Genomic DNA, 20,229 nt, shown 5'->3' with positions numbered 1-20,229 from the left:
GCTTCCAGGGAGGGGGCTTCCATGACCTCCCTGGGCAACCTGTTCCAGCATCTCACCTTCCTCACTATAAAGAATTTCTCCCTAATCTTCAGTCTAAACCTGCCCTCCTCAAGTGTCATATATTCCCTCATGTTCTATCACTACAAGTCTTGTAAAAAGCCCCTTCACAGCTTTCTTGTAGGCCCCTTTCAGATACTGGAAGACTGGTATGAGGTCTCCCCAGAACCTTCTTTTTTTTCAGGCTGAACAGCCTCAGTTCTCTCAGCCTGTCCCCATCAGTGAGGTGCTACAGCCCTCTGATCATCTTTGTGGCACTCCTCTGGACCTGCTCCAGCAATTCCATGTCCTTCTTATACTGGGGGCACCAGAACTGGACGCAGCACTCCAGGTGAGGTCTCACAAAAGCAGAGGAGGAGAATCACTTCCTTTGTTCTGTTGGTCACACCTCTTTTGATACAGCCCAGGACACAGTTGTCCTGTGCTGTAATCGCACATTGCTGGCTCATGTTGCGTTTTTCATTAACTGAGACCCCCAAGTCCTTCACCTCATGACTGGTCTCGAGCCACTCCTTGCCCAGTCTGTATTTGTGCTTGGGATTTCCCCAACCCAGGTGTAGGATCTCACACCTGGCCCTGCTGAACTTTATGAGATTGTCTTGGGCCCAGTCCTAATTGACAGATGAAAGATGACATGACAGGAAGAAGAAAACATACAATACAAATATATACATCTACTACACAGGCAGACCATACAAAATCCAACAGACTTAGTTTTAGCAACATGCTTAACTGCCAGTTCTCCCTTGATATAACCTGTATATTTTCCTACTGTAACTAATTTATTCACAAAATTTGAAGTTACACTTCCTAATTTCTAGAAGATACAGAGAATATTCCACTGCTTAATGTTTTTTGCATGATTCCTTCATTTTTCCCAGTTCTCACCTTAGCAATTTTTGATGTTGTCATCACTTTTTCCTGTTTGACAGGTTTGCTTTGTTGCACCACTTTACATATATGCTTAGACTTCTCTACCATTAAAAATTCATGCTTCCTCTGCAAGAAAATGTAACAATTAATTATATTTCACTTGATACCTGTAAGGGAAGCAGGTGCTTGTAAAAACAAACCTTACTTGCAGATTCTCTAAACGAGCTTGTACTTTTCTTGCTTGACCTTCCAACTTCTTGTTCAGCTCAGTTACATCATTTAGCTGAAAGAATCAGAAAATATTAAAGCATCTCTAAATTCAAAACTCACTTCTTGATTATTACACTGAAATAATTTAATTTAGTTGCTGAGTGGCTAAGTTATTTAAATTCATGTTTATTCTTCTGAGCATGTGAAGTGATAGAAACAAAATCATCATCAATCTCCATAAGAAATAACATAATCACAGACTATTTGAGGTTGGCAGGCACCTCTGGAGGTCAGCTGGTCTGACCCTGCAGCTCAAGCAGTGCCATTGAGAGCCAACTGGTCAGGACTATGTCCGCACAGCTTTTGAGTATCTCCAGGGTGAAAGACTCTACCACCTCTCTGGGCAACATGTTCCAGGATAAATAAGGCAGCATTAGCTCTTTGCTGACTTGCAGACCAACCTTTTAGTTTGCAGGGGCAGTATAAGCCCTACAATGCCAATCCAGACATACAAGCACTGCACACTTTTACATAGCAGTGGCATAAAAATGGAGCACACATTTCAATGGGGAGGGGGTTCTCTGAAGAATAAAACAGTTATTGAACATGCTGCAAAACCAGTTTGCTCTCTGAGAATAGAATAGAATAGAATAGAATAGAATAGAATAGAATAGACCAGACCAGGTTGGAAACTGTAAACTCCACTTATATTTAAGAAACACACTCTATGCATACAACAATAAACAGAAGCCTTCAGTATGCACAGAAATGCAAATATTTTACAGTGAGGGAAAATAGAGAGATGGGTTACACTGCAACTATCAACATCGTAGGGAGTAAGATCTGACCTCTAAGAGAAAGAATTACACTCTGTTGTAAATTTTTATTGTACTCTATCAGAGCTGTAATTAATTCAATGATAAAACAATGGTCAAATATTTTAGATAGCAATTTGCATGTTAGCATTTTAGGTTAGACTTCATAGCCAAGTGAGACAAAAATTTTTACTCTCTGCATTACTGTGAAGCTCTGTGTCTGTTTAAAAACTGAGAAAATATTTCCTTAATTAACATCTGTACCAATAACTGAAAATACTCGGCAAACATGAAGGTAGAAATACACATTCTACTTTTTATTTAATAGAATCAGCACAGCAGTTCAGCACAGGGTGGTTCTATTATGTTATAAAATATTTTCTCTCCATCCACTTTCAGTCCGTTTTAGAGGATGTGTATTTCTCCTTGCTAAAAATCAGCAGTGCATCAGAGGAGTGAGTCCCACTTTTCTTTATACCATAAAAGATCACTGAGGCTAAACATCAAGTACTAGAAGAAGGTGCAGCAAGTGCTTTCAGTCATTCATACAACTCTTGTTTCTGACAGAAGCAGTAAGTTCAGCAATTTTGCAAATTTAAGCCATTAAAATACTTTACATTGTTGACTGTAACTTGTAAAATTCCAGACAACAGGAAATAACTAATTTTACCTGTTTTCTTAAAGAGTCATTCACTTCCTTCAAGGTGTCAAATGATGACTTCAGCCTCCTATTTTCTTTAGTTATTTCTCTCAAGGCTTCTGTCAGCTGTTTAACTTCTGCTCCATGTTGCTGCAGAAATATCAGACTTAAAAACATGACTTACATGAGAGTACTTTAGAAACAATTCTAAGCTAAGGTCCATTTTAGTGTTAAAATAATAAGATGAAGTTCATAATTCCAAATGGCCAAAATCACACATTTGACCAGCAGTGAGAAAAACAACATCCACACTGCATATTAAGAAGAATCTGTCAAGAAACTGACAGTGCACAGCCTATTGCTCATAGGCTTTCCAGATTCTGCCCTAGTTTATACCAATATGAGCGTGTCAAACACGGGAAATACTTGCAAACTCAAAATCAGTGACACAGCTTTGATTTTCAGCTTATTTTCCCATATAATTGTTTTTTAAAGTGATTATTTTTTTCAGTAATTTTTCAGGTTTCAACAAGTTTTACTGGCTTTGCTCACTCTGAGTCATGAAGAGCAAGAAACTAATGCTATACCTTGTGAACTAGTGCTCTAGTTTACAGCACAAGCAGATGAATTGCTTACTACAGCCTGCACAACCCCTACCATTATTCTCTTTCCCCCAGATCTTATTTTAATCTTCTCTGGACACTAGTGTATCTCTTTCAGTAAATGCCTTACTGAAAATACTCCAGCTACATATACAAGCTACATATTCTTCACTTATTCACCCACTCATTCTCAACTTTTCCATTTCCAGTCGTATTCTCTCTTACTACATGTGCAAATGACAAAAACAAAGCATAGTAAAGTATAAAGCACACAAGCCCTGAAGAGATCCTTTTCTGTATTTCTACTTGGAAGCTCAGTAACATCCATTCCTTCTACTGAGTAAAACCATCTGAAATCTCTCTTTTCATCAAACCTCACTCTTCTTTAGCCAATAGAATCAGAGCAGCTAGGGGCTGCACATTCTGGTTTAAAGCACCTATCCTCACTTGCCTAATACACAGAATCAGAGAATCATCTAGGTTGGAAAAGAGCTTTAAGATCATAGAGTCCAACCACAAACCTCACACTGCCAAGTCCACCACTAAACCATGTTCCTAAGCAGCACTTCTACACATCTTTCAAATCCCCTCTACAGGGATACTGCCTCAAGCACTTCCCTGGGCAGCCTGTTCTATGATATTTTTCCTAACATCCAATCTAAACCTCCCCTGGTGCAAATCAAGGCTGTTCTCTTTCATCCTCTTCTGAATGAAATGACAAATCCCCATTTCATTCCAATGAACATGCAGATGCTGCCTACATATAATTGAGTGCACCCTACTGCATCATGTGGAATGTTCACTTCCATTTTCCACATACACAGTTAAGAACTTTATTTGAAGATCAATAGCTGCTCTATGAAGAATAAGTAGACAAAAATTAAACCAGAAGGTTTCAGCTAAGCCATAGGGTTGTAGGTGATGCCAGATGCCTAAGCCATCCACTTCCATAACCAAATGTGCAGTGTCATCTGTATCTTAACAAGCCATTTCACTCCCCCTAGATGTTTGTCCTGTCCATTCTTAAGTCCTCCAATACTAGAAACTCTGTGGTCTTACCAATCTATCTGTTCATATGCTTAACTATTTTTATTAGATCTATTTTTTTTGTAATACATAATCTAATTTTCTCCTAATACTACTATTACATGTTTGTCTTAGTTTAGTTTAGAGCAGAATGAAAATCCATTTTACCCCTCCCAAAAGGAATAAAATGAGAACACTCCACACAGAGCTGGCAATTTAAATGGATATACTATGTACAAATGTTTACACTATTTATATGCATGTGAAACACCAAAATTCACATTTTAGCTTACAACCAGTTCATTAAGCCAAAAGCCTTCCAACAACCCAGGCTTCAATGCCCTCCCAAGCCTCCCACCCTTACTCCCTACCCTTCCAAGCTTGGCTGAACAGCTCTGCTACAAAAATAGCTTTGCCAATACCAGGCCAGGCAGCAAGCCTCCCCCACACTGCAAGAGATAAAGGATCTGTGCTCAGAAGGGAGAGGCAGACAGAAAGAAGGACAGACAAAAGGGCTGAATGATCTCTGCACTTAGCTTATATAGCAGATACAGGGTTTATGGGATAAAGTAACACAGATTACAATTTCCTGTGTCTATTGAGTCCCTTGGAGGACTCTCAGCCCTCTGGTCCTTAAGGCATCTAACCATAACCCACACCAATGTTCTATTACAGACATGAAAGAAAAAAAAAATGACAAAAATCTTAGTTTCTTCCCCTTTGTTACAGCCTTTAATGTAGCTGAAGATCTGCACATTCACCTTCCCTTTATCCTGTACAGCTAACCCATGTATCCACTCATTATCCTTTAATTCTGTAGCTGTTATTCCTATTCAAACGCAATACTGAATGCTCACACCTTCTGAATGCTACCCTGGTTTTTTCTACTTACCATATCTTCAATTTGTCAAGATCAGTTTTAATCCTAAAGTTCTTTTTCAGCATGCTTGAAATTCTCCCTCACTTGCTATTTTCCTCAAGTTCAGTAAGTGTGATCTTTCTCACCATCAAGCTTCTTATTGAGAATACTGAGTAATACTGGACCAAAAAGATACTCCAGAATCCACTATGTACATCCTTCAGCTTTACTATGAACTAGTGTCTCACTACAGTTTTACATCAAATACATTACATTTGTTATACTTCCCATGCAAAATGGTCTAAAAAAAGTTCTGATTAAGTGTGTGTGTGTGTGTGTGTATATATTTATATATGTATATGCATAAAACTACTACTCCTCTAAAAGCAATGCCAGTTACCTCACTGCTGTGGAAATAACACTGATCTGACAATCCATCACGTCATTTATTGCATTGCATTACGCTTCCTATGGTTTGTTCTTAGCTTGTTTCAGGATCTGTTTATTTATTTATTTAGAGAACTGACATTAAGTTAACAGCTGCACTAAAATGCAGTGCATTTTAGTAATCTAATACTCTATTTGACCTCCACAAAAATTCACAGATAGCTACAAAGTTTTCCCAGCTTTTCATGAACTGTTTTCTAGCTGGTGTAACATTACTATAAGCTCAGAAGATTTGAAACATCTCAATTAACATTTTAACCTACTTCTTCCCTGTTCCAAAGTTGAGGTCCTACTTCTCTGACATCCTTTCCCCCCTTTTTAACATGTACACCATTCTACCCTTGAATGCACATGCCCAAAGGACCCAAAATACATGTACCCAAAGTACTTGTATTTAAGGTCTTCTCTTGGTGACCTTCTGAATAACCAACGAAACTTTTCATAAGGCCTAAATTCAATAGCAAACACTCACAAAAAGTGTTGTCAATAACTACTTCTTCTTACAGCAAAATCCTATCAATTCATTTCCTCCCACACCCTGAAAGCTAGGCTGATCTTTTCCTCCTTCGAGCTTTTTGTGGCTTTGCTAATGCTCTCTGCAATAACTGTTATGCTCTGAGATCTCTTCGTGCCTTAAAGCCTTCCCAAGGAAATTTATTTCACTGTCAGTTAATGCATTTAAGTAACATACAACTACAGACAGACCACAATTTCTTCTTTAATACAGGTCATACAGTTAGAATAGAATAGGAATAGAATAGAATAGGAATAGAATAGAATAGAATAGAATAGAATAGAATAGAATAGAATAGAATAGAATAGAATAGAATAGACCAGGTTGGAAGAGACCTTCGAGATCATCGTGTCCAACCTATCATCCAACACCACCCAATCAACTAAACCATGCAACCAAGCATCCTGTCAAGCCTTGCCCTGAACACCCCCAGCAATGGCGACCCCACCACCTCCTCAGGCAGCCCATTCCAGTGGGCAATCACTCTCTCTGTGTAAAACTTCCTCCTAACCTCCAGCCTAAACCTCCCCTGACACAGCCTGAGACTGTGTCCTCTTGTTCTGGTACTGGTTGCCTGGGAGAAGAGACCAACCTCTGCCTCACTACAACCCCCCTTCAGGTAGTTGTAGAGAGCAATAAGGTCACCCCTGAGTCTCCTCCTCTCCAGGCTAAGCAACCCCAGCTCCCTCAGCCTCTCCTCATAGGGCTTGTGCTCCAAGTCCTTCACCAACCTTGTTGCCCTTCTCTGGACACGCTCCAGCAAGTCAACCTCCTTCCTAAACTGAGGGGCCCAGAACTGGACACAGTACTCGAGGTGAGGCCTAACCAGTGCAGTGTACAGGGGCAGAATGACCTCCCTGCTCCTGCTGGCCACACTGTTCCTGATGCAGGGCAGGATGCCATTGGCCCTCCTGGCTGCCTGGGCACACTGCAGGCTCATGTTCAGCCTACCATCAACCAGCACCCCCAGGTCCCTTTCCACCTGACTGCTCTCCAGCCACTCTGACCCCAGAGTTTTTGCTATTTTAGAAATTTTAGAAATTATTTTAGAAATTATTTTAGAAATTAGTCACCTTGTTTTCTAAGTTGTAACAACAAAATGTGCCTACACATCAGACAAGTAAATGCACCATTCTGAAACAGAAGCCATACAAAATCCCTAACAATATTGATGGTACTTCTTACCTAAACCTTTGATTTGGGGATTTCAAGCACTTTAAAGAAATACTCATATAACCAGCAAACCCGATGGTTTAAGATAACTACAAACAAGTTAAATGGCACATAGAGCAACACAAGTCATTAGCTATATTACTGCACCTCTTTCAGAATTCCAAATTTTGTGTGAACTTCTTCCTCAACACCTCTGATTTTAGCCAAAGCTGCTTCATGTCGAAAAAGCAATGCTTCTCGCTCTGTTAGAAAATGATCTCGTTTCTGGAGTTGCAGAGCATACTCCTGCTGTGCTGAACTCTCTCTCTGTATCAAAGAAAAAAAAAAAAAGAAGTCTAAATGGCTTTAAAACTCTCAACTTTTAAGTAATTTGAATTTTTCTCTTACAGAGATATGCTTAGCTTTCAATGTTACATAATTGCTTACTAATTAAAAATACCCTACACTGACCATCTATGTTTAGTTTCCCTGCTGTGACCGTTTGAGGCTGTGCCTTTAAGAACAAACAGTGCTGGGACACGCTGGCTGCATGTATTCAGTACTAGAACAAAAACATTCTGATATTCTAAAAGAATTTCATTGGTGGATGGATAAAATGCAACTTTAAATTGTAGAGCAGTTGGAATTTTTTTCTCTCAGTTCAGTGTGGTTTGGGAGTTGGGGAGTTTGGGTTTCAGCCTGTTCTCCCTGCCTGCTTCTTCACGAACTGCTGGAGTTGGCCTTCAGATAAGCAAAAACTAATCCTGCATGGGCTTTTGAAAGCTTTATAACGATTCCTTTCCTTAATAACTTGCCTTTCTTTCTCTCTAACCCCTTTTTGGGGAAAAAGGGAGGTAGTGGTGGGGAGACAGGAGGTTATAGGGAGGGGATCCCTCCTTGGGGAGGGATTTTTGTTGTGTTATTTCTCTTTGCTGTATATTTCTGTGTATATATTGTAAATACCTGTATATGTTGTGTTATATATAACCTGCTTTCCATATATGCTTGTAAATATATAGCTTTGCTCCTCTGACTGGGTTAGCTGTGGTTTCTTTCTCTGTGGAGGAGAGAGAGCTAGGCCCTCTCTCAACCTATCACACCTACATATTGACCCAAATCACGTCCATGTGCATAGGGATGTCTTGGCCTCCCACATCACTAAATTCAACTCATTGCTTGAGTGGTTCCTCAAGTATAAACATAGACAATTGAACTTATGCTTTTGCTACTACAAGTTTTGGCTAATGCTATTAACTCGAAATAAAAACAGAGTCTGGTGTGACTGTCTACAGTGAACACTAGATTAGCCTATTGTTTCTTCAGTTAGTGGCAAGCACTCCTGAAAAAATACAGTGCAAGAGATGGTCCTGACAGGGACATGAGCAGAAGTATGGGCGGTATTACAGACTAAAACCATATAGCAGGTTCTTCTGTTAGTGGCCTAAGCCTGCTAGGGGATGAACTATGGGAATTCCTTAGCCGCACAAAACTAAAGATAAGGGTAAAAGGAGTGTTTTCACAGGAGGCCATGAAAGCAAGTACTCTTGAATGTCTAGGGTCAGGAGAATAGTTTCATATGATCTCAGGAGAAGCAATGGCTGCAGGTGTTTCCCTCCATGTCCACAGTTTATGACATGGCACTCTTGGATGTAGAAGTGCTGTGTTCAAACTCACTTAAGCTGACTTCCATCTGATTGACCCACTGTGCAAATCAAAGCACCACTACCAAAACAGTTCATCAATTTAGGAGAAGAGGCAGATGATGAGAGTTTTATCATGTAAGTAACTGTGATTAGTGTAGGCAGTAGTAATAAATGTGTCAGTATATAAGTGAGTTTTAGTATATATGTAATAGATATTTAGTAAAGAAGCAATGTCTGAAATCTGTCAAAAGTCAGAATCTTCATATCATTACTCCACAGAATTTTAAGGTGATTCCACTTCCTACCTGGAGCTTCTGATGTATGACAAATAATTCATCATAAATTTGATTGATGTGAGGTGGTATTAATCCTTGACTACTGCATGCCTGAGCATCAGTTCCACTGAACATTTTTCTTACCAAGCCATTGATAAGATTTTGGTCACTACTTTCTTGTGTATTTGCAGACAAATGGGATGGTAAGGTGCTGCCTGTATAAAGGAAAAACCCATGTGACATTAAAAAACTAGTCCTAGACAAATAATGACATGATTATTGTCTCAAAACAGCAAAATCTTATTTTAGGCCTTTAGAGTGACAACTATAGAGAAAGACGTATCAAAAATGACAAAGTAATCTGAAGGGTTATGGAGAATTGCTCAAAGTGGTGTTCTGTGACTTGTTTGGATTGATAAGTGATCAACGGAGTTTTGTAAGCAAAACTACGCCCTATAGAAATTCCATAGATGTCTGTATGAAATCTAGGCACAGACTGAATCATAATGATGAACAATGCAGAGAGCACAGCAAGGAATGGCTGGATTTCAGTCAAATGGGCAAAATTCACAGATAGTTGAAGGGAAATATTGGGGTCTTCTGGGGAGAGATGCCTTACAAGGTGCAGCTGCACCTAGGTACTACATCAGAACAAAATTACCTAGGTGATAGCAGCAGAAATACAAATTTGGGTACTGTGCTGGTTTGGGCTGGAACAGAGTTAATTTTGTTGACAGTAGCTCCTAGGGGCTGTTTTGGATTTCTGACTAAAACAGTGTTGATAACACAGGGATGTTTTACTTATTGCTGAGCAGCGCTTGTACAGCATCAAGGCCTGTTTTGCTCCTCACATCATCCCACCAGTGAGTAGGCTAGGGGTGCACAAGAAATTGGGAGGGGTCACAGCTGAGACAGTTGACCCCAGGTGACCAGAGGGATATCTCAGACCATATGACATCACACTCAGCAATAAAATCTTGGGGAATAAGTTGGAAGGGGGTACTTTCAGATATATGGCATTTGTCTTCCTAGGTAATCATTATGCATGATGGAGCCCTGCTTTCCTGGAGAGAGCTGAACACCTGCCTGCTGACGGGAAACAGTGAATTAATTCCTTGTTTTGCTTTGCTAGCATGAACAGCTTTTGCTTTACCTATAAACTGTCTATCTCATGAGTTTTCTCACTTACCCCTTTTTGATTCTCTCCTTACTTGGGAAGGGTTGGGGGGAAAGTGAGCCAGCAGCTGTGTGGGGCTGATCTGCCTGTGCAGGTTAAACCACAACAGGTATAGATGTAGCAAAAGTCAGGCCAATGAGGAAAAAGTAGTTAGGGATAGGCTGTTTATTTGGCAAGCAGCTAGAGAAGGCAAAAGAAGGAAAATGAGAAGGAGCATCAGGAAACAGGAAAAAGGCTACTAGATAAGCAAATGATCTAGCAGAGCTAATTGGTGGCATGCAATTGGGTTGATCACCCATCACAGCTGGAGCAGCACAATAAACCAAACCTGTTCTGCCTTCAGTGCCTTCAGAAATGAGGAAAAAGAGCTTAACTAGTACAATGCCAAAGCAAATCATAACAGAAACAGAAAATAAGGGACAAGAAAACAGAAAAAAGCAGTCATATCTGAAACAAATGTGTATGCTATTTATTAGTTTTGCATTTAGCAAATGCTCTGATCCCAAGTATTGTAAACTATTCATTTTTCCTAGCACAATTAATTTTAGTTTTAAACATTTTTCTGAAAGAATGGCTTTTCAGAAAGCTGTTCTTATAATCTTCCCATTCATTTACTACAAGTCTTAGTGAGAGTCTATTACTATTCTGCCAGGCTTCCAAAATTTCTTTTAGCCACTTTGAGGTTGGTTGGTTGCCAGCCTCCATACCTGCAGATATATGTTCAAAAGACTACAGCAATCTTCTTCTGAACCTAAAACCATTGCCAGTTTAAGGATGAAAAACTGGCAAAAGACATCTGGCTTAACAGAGCTGTTAATGAAGAAATAAAGCAAATGAAAAAAAAACCAAATCCCACCCTCTTTCTTTGTTTGCATTATAAAGTCACTTGGCAAGGAGGTTCCATGAAAGGTTGAATTTTTGTGCACCAAGTATGTCTAGACCTCCTAATCTAATTCTAAAGGAGTTACTTAGAGATACATGAAAGGCTTAATCCCCAAATTAAAACCGATTTTAGATGATTATTGTATTTCTGAAGTGATCAAAAATACATTTACTAGGAAGATTTTTAAATTTCATGTTAGCCATCACTCAGTTGTAGAATTATTTGAAATTCAATATTTATTACCTGTTTCCATGTATAGAGCTGTATTTTGAAGTGCATCAGTTTCAGAGCAACTAATGGTCTTCTCTTCTATTTCTATATCACTTGAATCACACACAAAAAAATAATCTTACTTATCATCAAAACTAAAAACCAACCAAACAAACAAACACCACAAAAAGCCAACAATGTGAAGCTACATATAGAGTGGTGAGAGAAGTCTGTATAAAATAGAAACACAGATTGATCTAAGAATTTGGTATTTAACTGACAACAAATAGCAGAGTTAAATCATTTTGATGGAAGGCAATATTTTAACCAGAACTAGTAATAAAGTTGCTGACCTAAAAGTAGCTAACAATAACCAGAATTTTCATACTGGAAGCATATGTATGAGGCAGGTAAAAGCAACAGTCTTCTCCTATCACCAACCACCAAATTGTAGGGAAGATAAAAATACAAATTTTAAAATTATTTTGTGTGAAGCAGCCCCAAAAAGAGATTTCTTGGAATTTGGAGTCACATTATCTCTAAATAAACTTAAAGCTTTTCATCAGTTTGAGCTCTTCGCTCTCCTCCTAGTTCAGTTTATACTTCCTAGCTTGGTTTACATCATTCCTGCATCTCATTAGAAATTCCATCACGCACAGACTAGATTAGAAAGTGATCAAGATAAGTAAGTGTCCTCATCAAAACTGGCATTCATGCTATTTCATACACTGGCCACAAGGAGTTATTTACTTAACAAGCAACAAAAATCTTAAAACAACTTCTGCAGCTGCACAATCTGAACATAAACATTTATTTATGGTTAATCTGGATTATGAGAGATAATAAATGGATTATGAGAGATAATAAATGGCAAAGGAGAAATTAGAAGACCTCTCACCAATCCCAATCTTGAAAATTCTGTAGCAAATCACTAGAAGATCTGATGCTGTTTTCTCTTCCACTTTCAGCAAATTCTGACTCTAAAGAAGATTTGGATAAAGAAATAGCTGTATTTTCCAGTGAGCTGTCCATGTCACCTGGAACAACAATAGTAACAATTTTGTTCTGCATTTAAGATGACATTAGGAAACCCCAAACCAGCTTTTCAGAAATGCTGACCATGTGTACACATAGGTCTAAGAACAAAAAAAAAACCCCAAAAAAACCAACAATACACCCAACTGCTGAGGCCTGACAAATGAATAAAGCATTACAACAGCTTAAACCACAGAAATAATTATTTTCAAAGCAAATCTGTTTTTCTGAAGTCTTACAGCTTGCCTTCATATACCAGTTTTTCCATAAATAAATACATTGTTTTACCCTCCTGCCCACATGCACCAGTAACATGTTTCTCAAGAAGCACAAAGACATTCCAAATATTAAACATATTTAAATGAAAGACAGATATATGCACTGTGAGGTGAACTGCTACCAAATATTTCAAGCAGGGCATAAACACAAACAGATTCGGAATCATCATACTAAAGCATTTGTTGTCCTCTTTATGTGAATACTAACATTTCCAGGCATGGTTCCCAGATATCATAAACCCCTGATCAAGAATGACTAGCTATTTAAAATGAAAAAAAATCAAATTTATTTAAGTTTAGGAATGATACAGCTTTAGTATTTATTTTCCCTGAAAAAGACATCAAAGCACTGTTGCTTGGTATTACCTTTGTATGCTAGAGAGATTCCACTCTTACATTCAGCATCTAATGCTCCTGAAAGGCAATCCTACAGGAAAGAGCAAAATCACCATAACATAGTCAGAATTTTCAGGGAAAAGAATATTTTACAGCATACTTTTTCAACAGCTACAATGCCTTGTGACAGAACTCTTATTACAAACTAGAAAAAGGGAGTGGTTTCTCTTCAATATATAAATGTAAATGGACTTCATTTTAATATAGAGGCAAATATATTTCCCACAGACTGATAACGAAATACTAATAGTGAACAGAACAGAATTAACCAGGTTGGAAAAGACCTTCGAGATCATTGAGTTCAACCTATCACCAAACACCATCTAATCAACTAAACCATGGCACCAAGCACTCCATCCAGGCCCTCCTTAAACAACTCCAGGGACACTGACCCTACCACCTCTCTGGGCAGCCCATTCCAATGGCAAATGACTCTGTGAAGAACTTCTTTGTACCATCCAGCCTAAACATCCCCTGGCACAGCCTGAGACTGTGTCCTCTTGTTCTGGTGCTGGTTTCCTGTGAGAAGAGACCAACCCCCCACCTGGCTACAACCTCCTTTCAGGTAGTTGTAGACAGCAATAAAGTCTCCTCTGAGCCTCCTCTTCTCCAGGTTAAGCAACCCCAGCTCCCTCAGTCTCTCCTCATAAGGAAGATGTTTCACTCCATTAATCATTTTTGTGTCTTTGTGCTGGACTCTTTCAAGCAGTTCCCTGTCCTTCCTGAACTGAGGAGCACAGAACTGGACACAATATTCCAGATGTGGCCTCACCAGGGCAGAGTAGAGAGGGAGAACCCCTCTTGACCTACTAACCACACACCTTCTAATTCACCCTGGAATGGTGTTGGCCACCTTGGCCACAAGAGCACATTGCTGGCTCATGGGCAACCATGAAGATTCCCAGGGCCAGCTTGATCTCCCAGTCCAACTATATTGCTAGCTCAAATCCAATTTTCATCCTCTGTCGACTGTTGGGTGCTCAGTTATTTTTACAAAGTATTGCTTCTGTTGCAACATGGGTTTGAACACTTTAAAAAGTCTGTTACCCCTGTGCAGAGTGAAAGCATTTGACCCATGGAATACAGATGCAAGGAAACAACTGCAAAAATTTGTCTGTGACAGGTAGGCTTCAGTCAAAGTAAAGTGCCTAGTCATCAAGCATTCCTTCCACAGAGTACCAAAGTCTTTTAAACACCAGCATGTGGAAAAGGTGTTTGGTGATGGATTTTCAGGCAGGCCAGTTTTCTTATCCACTGTGCAGACAAGTAAATGCTTACATCAGCACAAGCAATGGAAACAGGAATCACAATCCATTTTCTTCATTCATACTGCTGTAAAAAAAATTGGCATTCTCTAGTGTAAATTAATACTGCTTTACCTTGGCAGGGCAACGATATGCATACATTCACTGTCTGGTTATAGTGGTAATGGTTAACTAGATAGGGAACGACTTCCTAATCCTGCAAACAGATAATCTTTAAGTTTTACAGTGACAAGTAAGGCTGGCAACTGCGGTGGCAAAAGAAGACACAAAAGTAATTAATTCTCCTATTATATATATATATATATATAAAAAATACATGCTTAGTGCACTACTTTAAAAGGATTGTAACAATCACAGGAAAAGGACGGGGTAAGACTAGAAAGAGCACACTTTACACGTAAGCTAAGTCTGTTTAAATCCTGGTTTGGGCTCTCTCACTGTACACGTAACACCACAATGCTCACAAGGAACCCCACGGGAGGGGACGCAGAGTCCTCCGCTCCCAGACGCCAAAGGACTAGCGGAGAAGCAATGTCTTTCCTCCTCCCACACCGTCCGTCTGCCCGCCACTGGCGAGCGCTCCCGGCTCTCCCATCTCACCCCTGCCAGCTCCCGCCGGTAGCGCCGGTGGAGACACTGCGCGGAGAGACCCAGACCCGGGCCCGGGCCCGAGCCCAGTCCAGGACCCGCCATGACCCGCCGCTCGCGCTCGAAGAAACCGCCACCACCGTCCGGCGGCGAACGCAGGCGCGGCAGGGAGCGGCTGACTGGCGGACGCGCGGCGGTGCGCAGGCGCATAGACTCGTACCGCCTGTAGGGCGGGAACAGGCGGAGGAGCGTCGGTTCCCTGTGCCGACGACAGAGGGCGCCGGCTGCCGTCGCCCCCACCGGGCTGGGAGCGGCGCGCCGCAGCGCCGCGGCAGCCGCGCGCCGTAGCAACCAACGTTTCCCTCCGCAGCAAGGCGGGACAGCGCTTCTTTGCGGGAGCAGCCCCCCACGCCTGCTGCTCACGAAGGGGGACAGGGGACTAAACCGCAGCCTCACAGCGACAGCAGGTTGGTGGTTGTGGATTTTTTGTCTCTTTGTTTGTTTGGTGGTGGGGTTTTTTTGTGTGTGTGTTGTTGGTTGTTTGGTTTTTTTTAATGCCTCCTCGACAAAAAGTCAGAAATCAAAATCACCATCGAAGCCCAGCAACAAGAGAAGCAACAGACCAAACAAAAAACTCAAAACAAGAAGTCCTTGTATGCTCAGCTTTAACCCTTACAAGTTAAATATTTCCAACTTACAGACCATGCCAAATTTATCTTGAGAACGCCAGCACTGAGCTGTACAGTGGAAATTTAAACACCCCTAAGATTCACGCGTATTCACTATTAAAAGCAGTTACTCTGCTCTGCAGCAAGCTAGGAGAAGCGAGCTACAAGAAGTCTATCCCAGCAGCCAACAGACATTGGGAAAAGAACAGGAGAAACACAGCAAGTAATGGAGGATGCTACGGCATTTCAGTGAGGTAAAATCCCAATGATGTTTATCACTGCATGAAATCAGTTAGGAATAGTGTATGCACACAAAAAACACCCTGGTATTTTGCTGGAGATGCTACCAATCAAAACGTTTAAGAACTATTTTCAAGTTTTCAACTATTCCAGTGCTGTTCAGAGACTGCCAGCTGCCTCAGCTCGCTTTCCACACCTTAAGAGTAAACATTACATTTCAAAGGCCTTCAGGTTGCTGACCAGCCATGAACACCTACAAGTTCCATATTCAAAACAGATTTACAACAGCAAGAAAATAGATTACCCAAGTTTCTATTTTTTTCTTTTTTTTGACAAATCAAAGTGAAGACAACACATTTATTTTAACAAGACTAAGCTTTATTTTTAAAATTTAACATTTAATACAAATATGGCAGGATAACAGAAATACACCTGAAATATGCCAGTGTCTGAACTCTTAACATGCAAAAAAAAAAATCAATTAGAACACATAAAAAAACCCAACTATAAGGTGTAATTTTACATTTATACATCAGAAGTGTCCATTTTGAGAAGCTGAAATAATTAGTCAGTAACATCTAAATACCGATTTATACCACTAGAACATCTGTATACTTGAAGCAATAATTCTATATTTGCCCACAGTCTGTAATGACAATTCTTCCATTTACTTGCCCTTTAGAAGAACCAAAGGATTCAATCTTTTTCACAACATCCATTCCATCTTTCACAAACCCAAATACCACATGCTTGAAGTCCAAGTGTTCTGCTTTTTTAAGTGTTATGAAGAACTGAGAGTTATTTGTATCCCTGCCCCTATTTGCCATTGACAACAACCCAGGGCCAGTGTGTTTCACTTCAAAGTTCTCATCTTCAAATGATTCTCCATAAACTGACCGCCCTCCTGTTCCATCATGGTTAGTTATATCACCTCCCTTAAAAACAAAACAAAAGGGCACAGCATTAATTTGTTAAGTCCTGAAACACAAACTAACAGCACAATTACATTCCCCTTCAACATTAAGAGACTTTGCTTTGGAAGAGCTCATTCTTAAGTTTTACAAGTACCATATTTACTTAGATATACAACTCCCCACCTTCATCAGCTTTGTTCATGATAAAGAAAGCAGTAGTGGACAGTTTAGCCCTTGTTTATTCTCACCACAGTATTTTACCTTCCTGCTCCTTTAGGCTGCATCACTTGGCCCTGTGACAGAGTTAATTTTCTTCCTTGTAGTGGGTGCAGTGCTGTGTCTTGGATTTAGTGTAAAGATAATGTTGGTAACAGATTGATGGTTTAGTCATTGCTAAATAGCACCTATAAGTCAAGGATTTTTCAGTTTCCTGTGCTCTGCCAGTGTGCATAAGAAGCTGAGAGGAAGCACAGCCAAGACAGCTGTCTCAAACTAGACAAAGACTTAGCCAGCGGGCAATAAGCAAATGCATTGTGCATCACTTGTCATTTCTTGGGTATTTCTCTTTGTTACATCCTTTTAACTACTATTATTATATTTTTTATCATATTTTGTTTAACTGTTCTTAACTCATGAGTTTTAGGTTTTTCCCCTCCTACCCCCAAAATTCTCTTTCCTATCTCACTGCAAGAGCGGAGGAGTCAGCTAGCAGCTATGTGGTGCTTAGTTGCCACCCTGACAGTTAGGACCTGTGTTATCTCACAAAAGGCTCATCCTGCAGGCACAGAATTGAACATCTGAAAAAGGCTAAAGCACCAGTGACCTGCTTATTCAGGAGAGCAGTCACTGCTAGTGAGCAGTGTCTTCTGTCTTTCCATAAGGCAGCACACTTCTGACTCCATTGCATATTTAACTATATGATAATCTATGCTGCCACCTTTATGTATATCTTTAAAGGAAAGCCTTAATTGTCATTGAAAATCTCAGTGTACCTGAAGAAAGTTTAGGCAAAGCAGACATAGCTTAGAACACACTCATTTCATGTGTTAAAAGCTCACTTTTTGTCAGGGTACACACTTTGTTTTAAGACCATTAACTGCACCACAGTTAACTGTTTTAAAAGAAAAAGTCTGCTCCTTATAGATTGTGGAATACTTTCAAAACAAGCTCAAACGCTAAAGGAGTAAGACTGCTTCCCTTACCAGAAGGGCACAGAGTTTTAACGGTCATAAAGGGTATACTTCAAACACAGATGACACCTAATCAAGAGACTTGATAATTTCAAACCCACTATCTATGTAGGTATTCAGATGTAGGTAAAGAAATTGAGTGTATTAAGGAACAAGCCACTGCACTGATCTACAGGACTTTTTAGAAGGAAACTTGAGCATTCAAAATACTTGAAATACCAGTTTTAGAGTGCAAGTTATCTGAAATACAAAGTGTACTCTTGAAATGGAAGAGATACTTAGTAAGTTTTCTCAGCCGCTGAGCATGAAGAAATTCATCTCTGTAGAGAGAGAAGGCTGAGCAGTAGTTTTAGGAACCCCTACTTTCCTTGGTGCTGCTGTTCAGCAACAGATCCGTTATCTACTGCAAGAGGGAATCTCTGGTTTTCCTTCAACACCAACATGGCAGCACAAAGTAACACTAAAGCATCAGGCAGCTGGCAGACAAAAGCATTTGGTAAAATTCATTTGGTTTAGAGCAGCATGCTCTGCTAGCACCATTTCTTATCTCCTCGTAGGAAAAGGGCAGATGAGAGTATCTTGCACACTGGACTCATGCTGCCAACACAAACCTGCTTTCCTGTACAAGCAATTTTTTTGAAGTGCCATTATTAGTCAACATGCATCTCAGTTTCTCAGTGAAGAGTTCTTGTTATGCTTACCTGACACACAAAGCCTGTGACTATTCTGTGAAAGATGGAGTTCTTATATCCAAATCCTCTCTCTCCTGTGCACAGGGCTCTGAAATTTTCAGCAGTTCGAGGGACAATATTTGAAAATAGCTCCATGGTTATGAGTCCTAGCGGTTCATCATTAGCAGAAACTTCAAAATACACAATAGGATTGGTGTCCTTTGACAGTCCTGCTGCCAGAGATAAATGTCCCTTCTGTAGTTCTGACAAGCTTTTCTGGCATTCTTCAAACCTCTTCTTGAAAGAATTAGCCATTTCTTGGCTTTTGAATCTGACTGCAAGTTGTTCAACTTTTCCTTCATAATCTGAAAAATCAGAGAACAGGTTTTAGTTGTATTCAGTAGCATCAGAAACAAATACCTTTTGTTTTATATAATCTTCAGGGAAAAACAAACCCACAAAAACTACAGACAAAAAAAACATCTAAAAAAACCCCTCACCAGCATAATCTGTGGCTGTCCAAATAAAAGCATTGTTTGATGTATCAGAGGGCACTAAGTTCATTTCTTTGGTAATGATGTGGTTTGCACAGACTTTAAAAACTTGGTCTCTTCTCATCAGGATTCTGTAGTATTTCTTCTGTGTATGGAAGAGGATCTTTATCTCTCCAACACCACGCTCCTTCCACTGAACAGCACCCCTGTCCCATCTGTAAAGTTTTGCCCTCTCTTTGAAGAGAATTTCTTCATCTTCTTCTCCAGATTTTACCTCCACCTGAAACACAGTACAGTACTTGTAATTTCTCAAAGAGCTGCTGTGACAGATGTTGAATAGTATCACACACACGTAAGATGATTCTGACGTACTACAACAGGAAAATATTCAACGTGGTCCTTTATCCAACACCATACCCATCACAGCAAAATGAGTGAAAAGTCTAGCCTTTTCAGAATTTAAAACCACAACAAATTTTACTGTTTGAGATTAATTCTAGCACTGCAATACTTCTTTGCCATGCTCTGTATGGTTTTAATAGAGGCTCACTGCTTTAGAGGTGGTTTTTGATGTGGCTTTCTTTTGGGGAATTGATTTTTTAGCAGATTCTGTGTGTGTGCGTGTGTCTGTGTGTTATCTTTCTTGGGAAAAATAAAGCACACTATCAAGTGTTTTGGCAAGTTCTTCAGAAGTAATGTATACACTGAGAGTTAAGATCCAGTACTATTACCATTCCAGGCATTTGCTTTTGAACATGATTAGAGAACCTGATATTTGCATTTAAATAGTATGAACATCAACTGAGTTTAACAAACTGAGCCCTGACACCCGTATCTCCTCCTCAGTTCATGTATGCATATTACTGGTCTCTAACCTCCTTAACACAGCTTCCAAACCTAAGGAACACTTGAAAGAACTAGAGAAATATCTAACAACAATTTGTGGAGGAAAAAATGAGACTGGAGAAGCAGGAAGTAAGGGAAGAAAAGAAAAAAAGCTTAAAAAACCCCAATTTATAAGAGTTGTAAGACACACAGATGAATAAAAGCATACCAAAAATTGAGTAAGATGGTTAAAAGTATGTTACAAACTACACAGATTCATAT

At 39.9% G+C, this 20,229-nt stretch overlaps 2 protein-coding genes across 3 annotated transcripts in view; both read right to left on the bottom strand.

The window, feature by feature from the left end:
* The window catches only part of CCDC138 (coiled-coil domain containing 138), a 42,967-nt gene extending 30,552 nt beyond the window's left edge, over positions 1–12,415 (bottom strand). Inside the window, 7 exon segments of the mRNA XM_054163027.1 lie at positions 946–1,056; positions 1,136–1,213; positions 2,626–2,745; positions 7,364–7,522; positions 9,144–9,328; positions 11,417–11,538; positions 12,282–12,415. Coding sequence (XP_054019002.1) covers positions 946–1,056; positions 1,136–1,213; positions 2,626–2,745; positions 7,364–7,522; positions 9,144–9,328; positions 11,417–11,538; positions 12,282–12,415 — 909 coding nt within the window.
* Positions 12,416–16,215: 3,800 nt separating this feature from the next.
* RGPD4 (RANBP2 like and GRIP domain containing 4) overlaps positions 16,216–20,229 on the bottom strand; it is a 36,694-nt gene continuing 32,680 nt past the window's right edge. For both annotated transcript variants that reach the window (XM_054162837.1, XM_054162838.1), the window contains 3 exons: positions 19,129–19,402; positions 18,659–18,993; positions 16,216–16,788 (listed from right to left, as the gene is read on the bottom strand). In XM_054162837.1, the coding sequence (XP_054018812.1) occupies positions 16,483–16,788; positions 18,659–18,993; positions 19,129–19,402 (915 nt within the window). In that variant the 3' untranslated portion in view covers positions 16,216–16,482. The remainder of the gene's footprint in view (positions 16,789–18,658; positions 18,994–19,128; positions 19,403–20,229) is intronic.

This window comes from Dryobates pubescens, chromosome 7 (assembly GCF_014839835.1).
Source record: "Dryobates pubescens isolate bDryPub1 chromosome 7, bDryPub1.pri, whole genome shotgun sequence".
Classification (NCBI taxonomy): domain Eukaryota; kingdom Metazoa; phylum Chordata; class Aves; order Piciformes; family Picidae; genus Dryobates; species Dryobates pubescens.
Note: the sequence above shows the minus strand (reverse complement) of the source record. Positions and strands in the feature narration are given on the sequence as shown.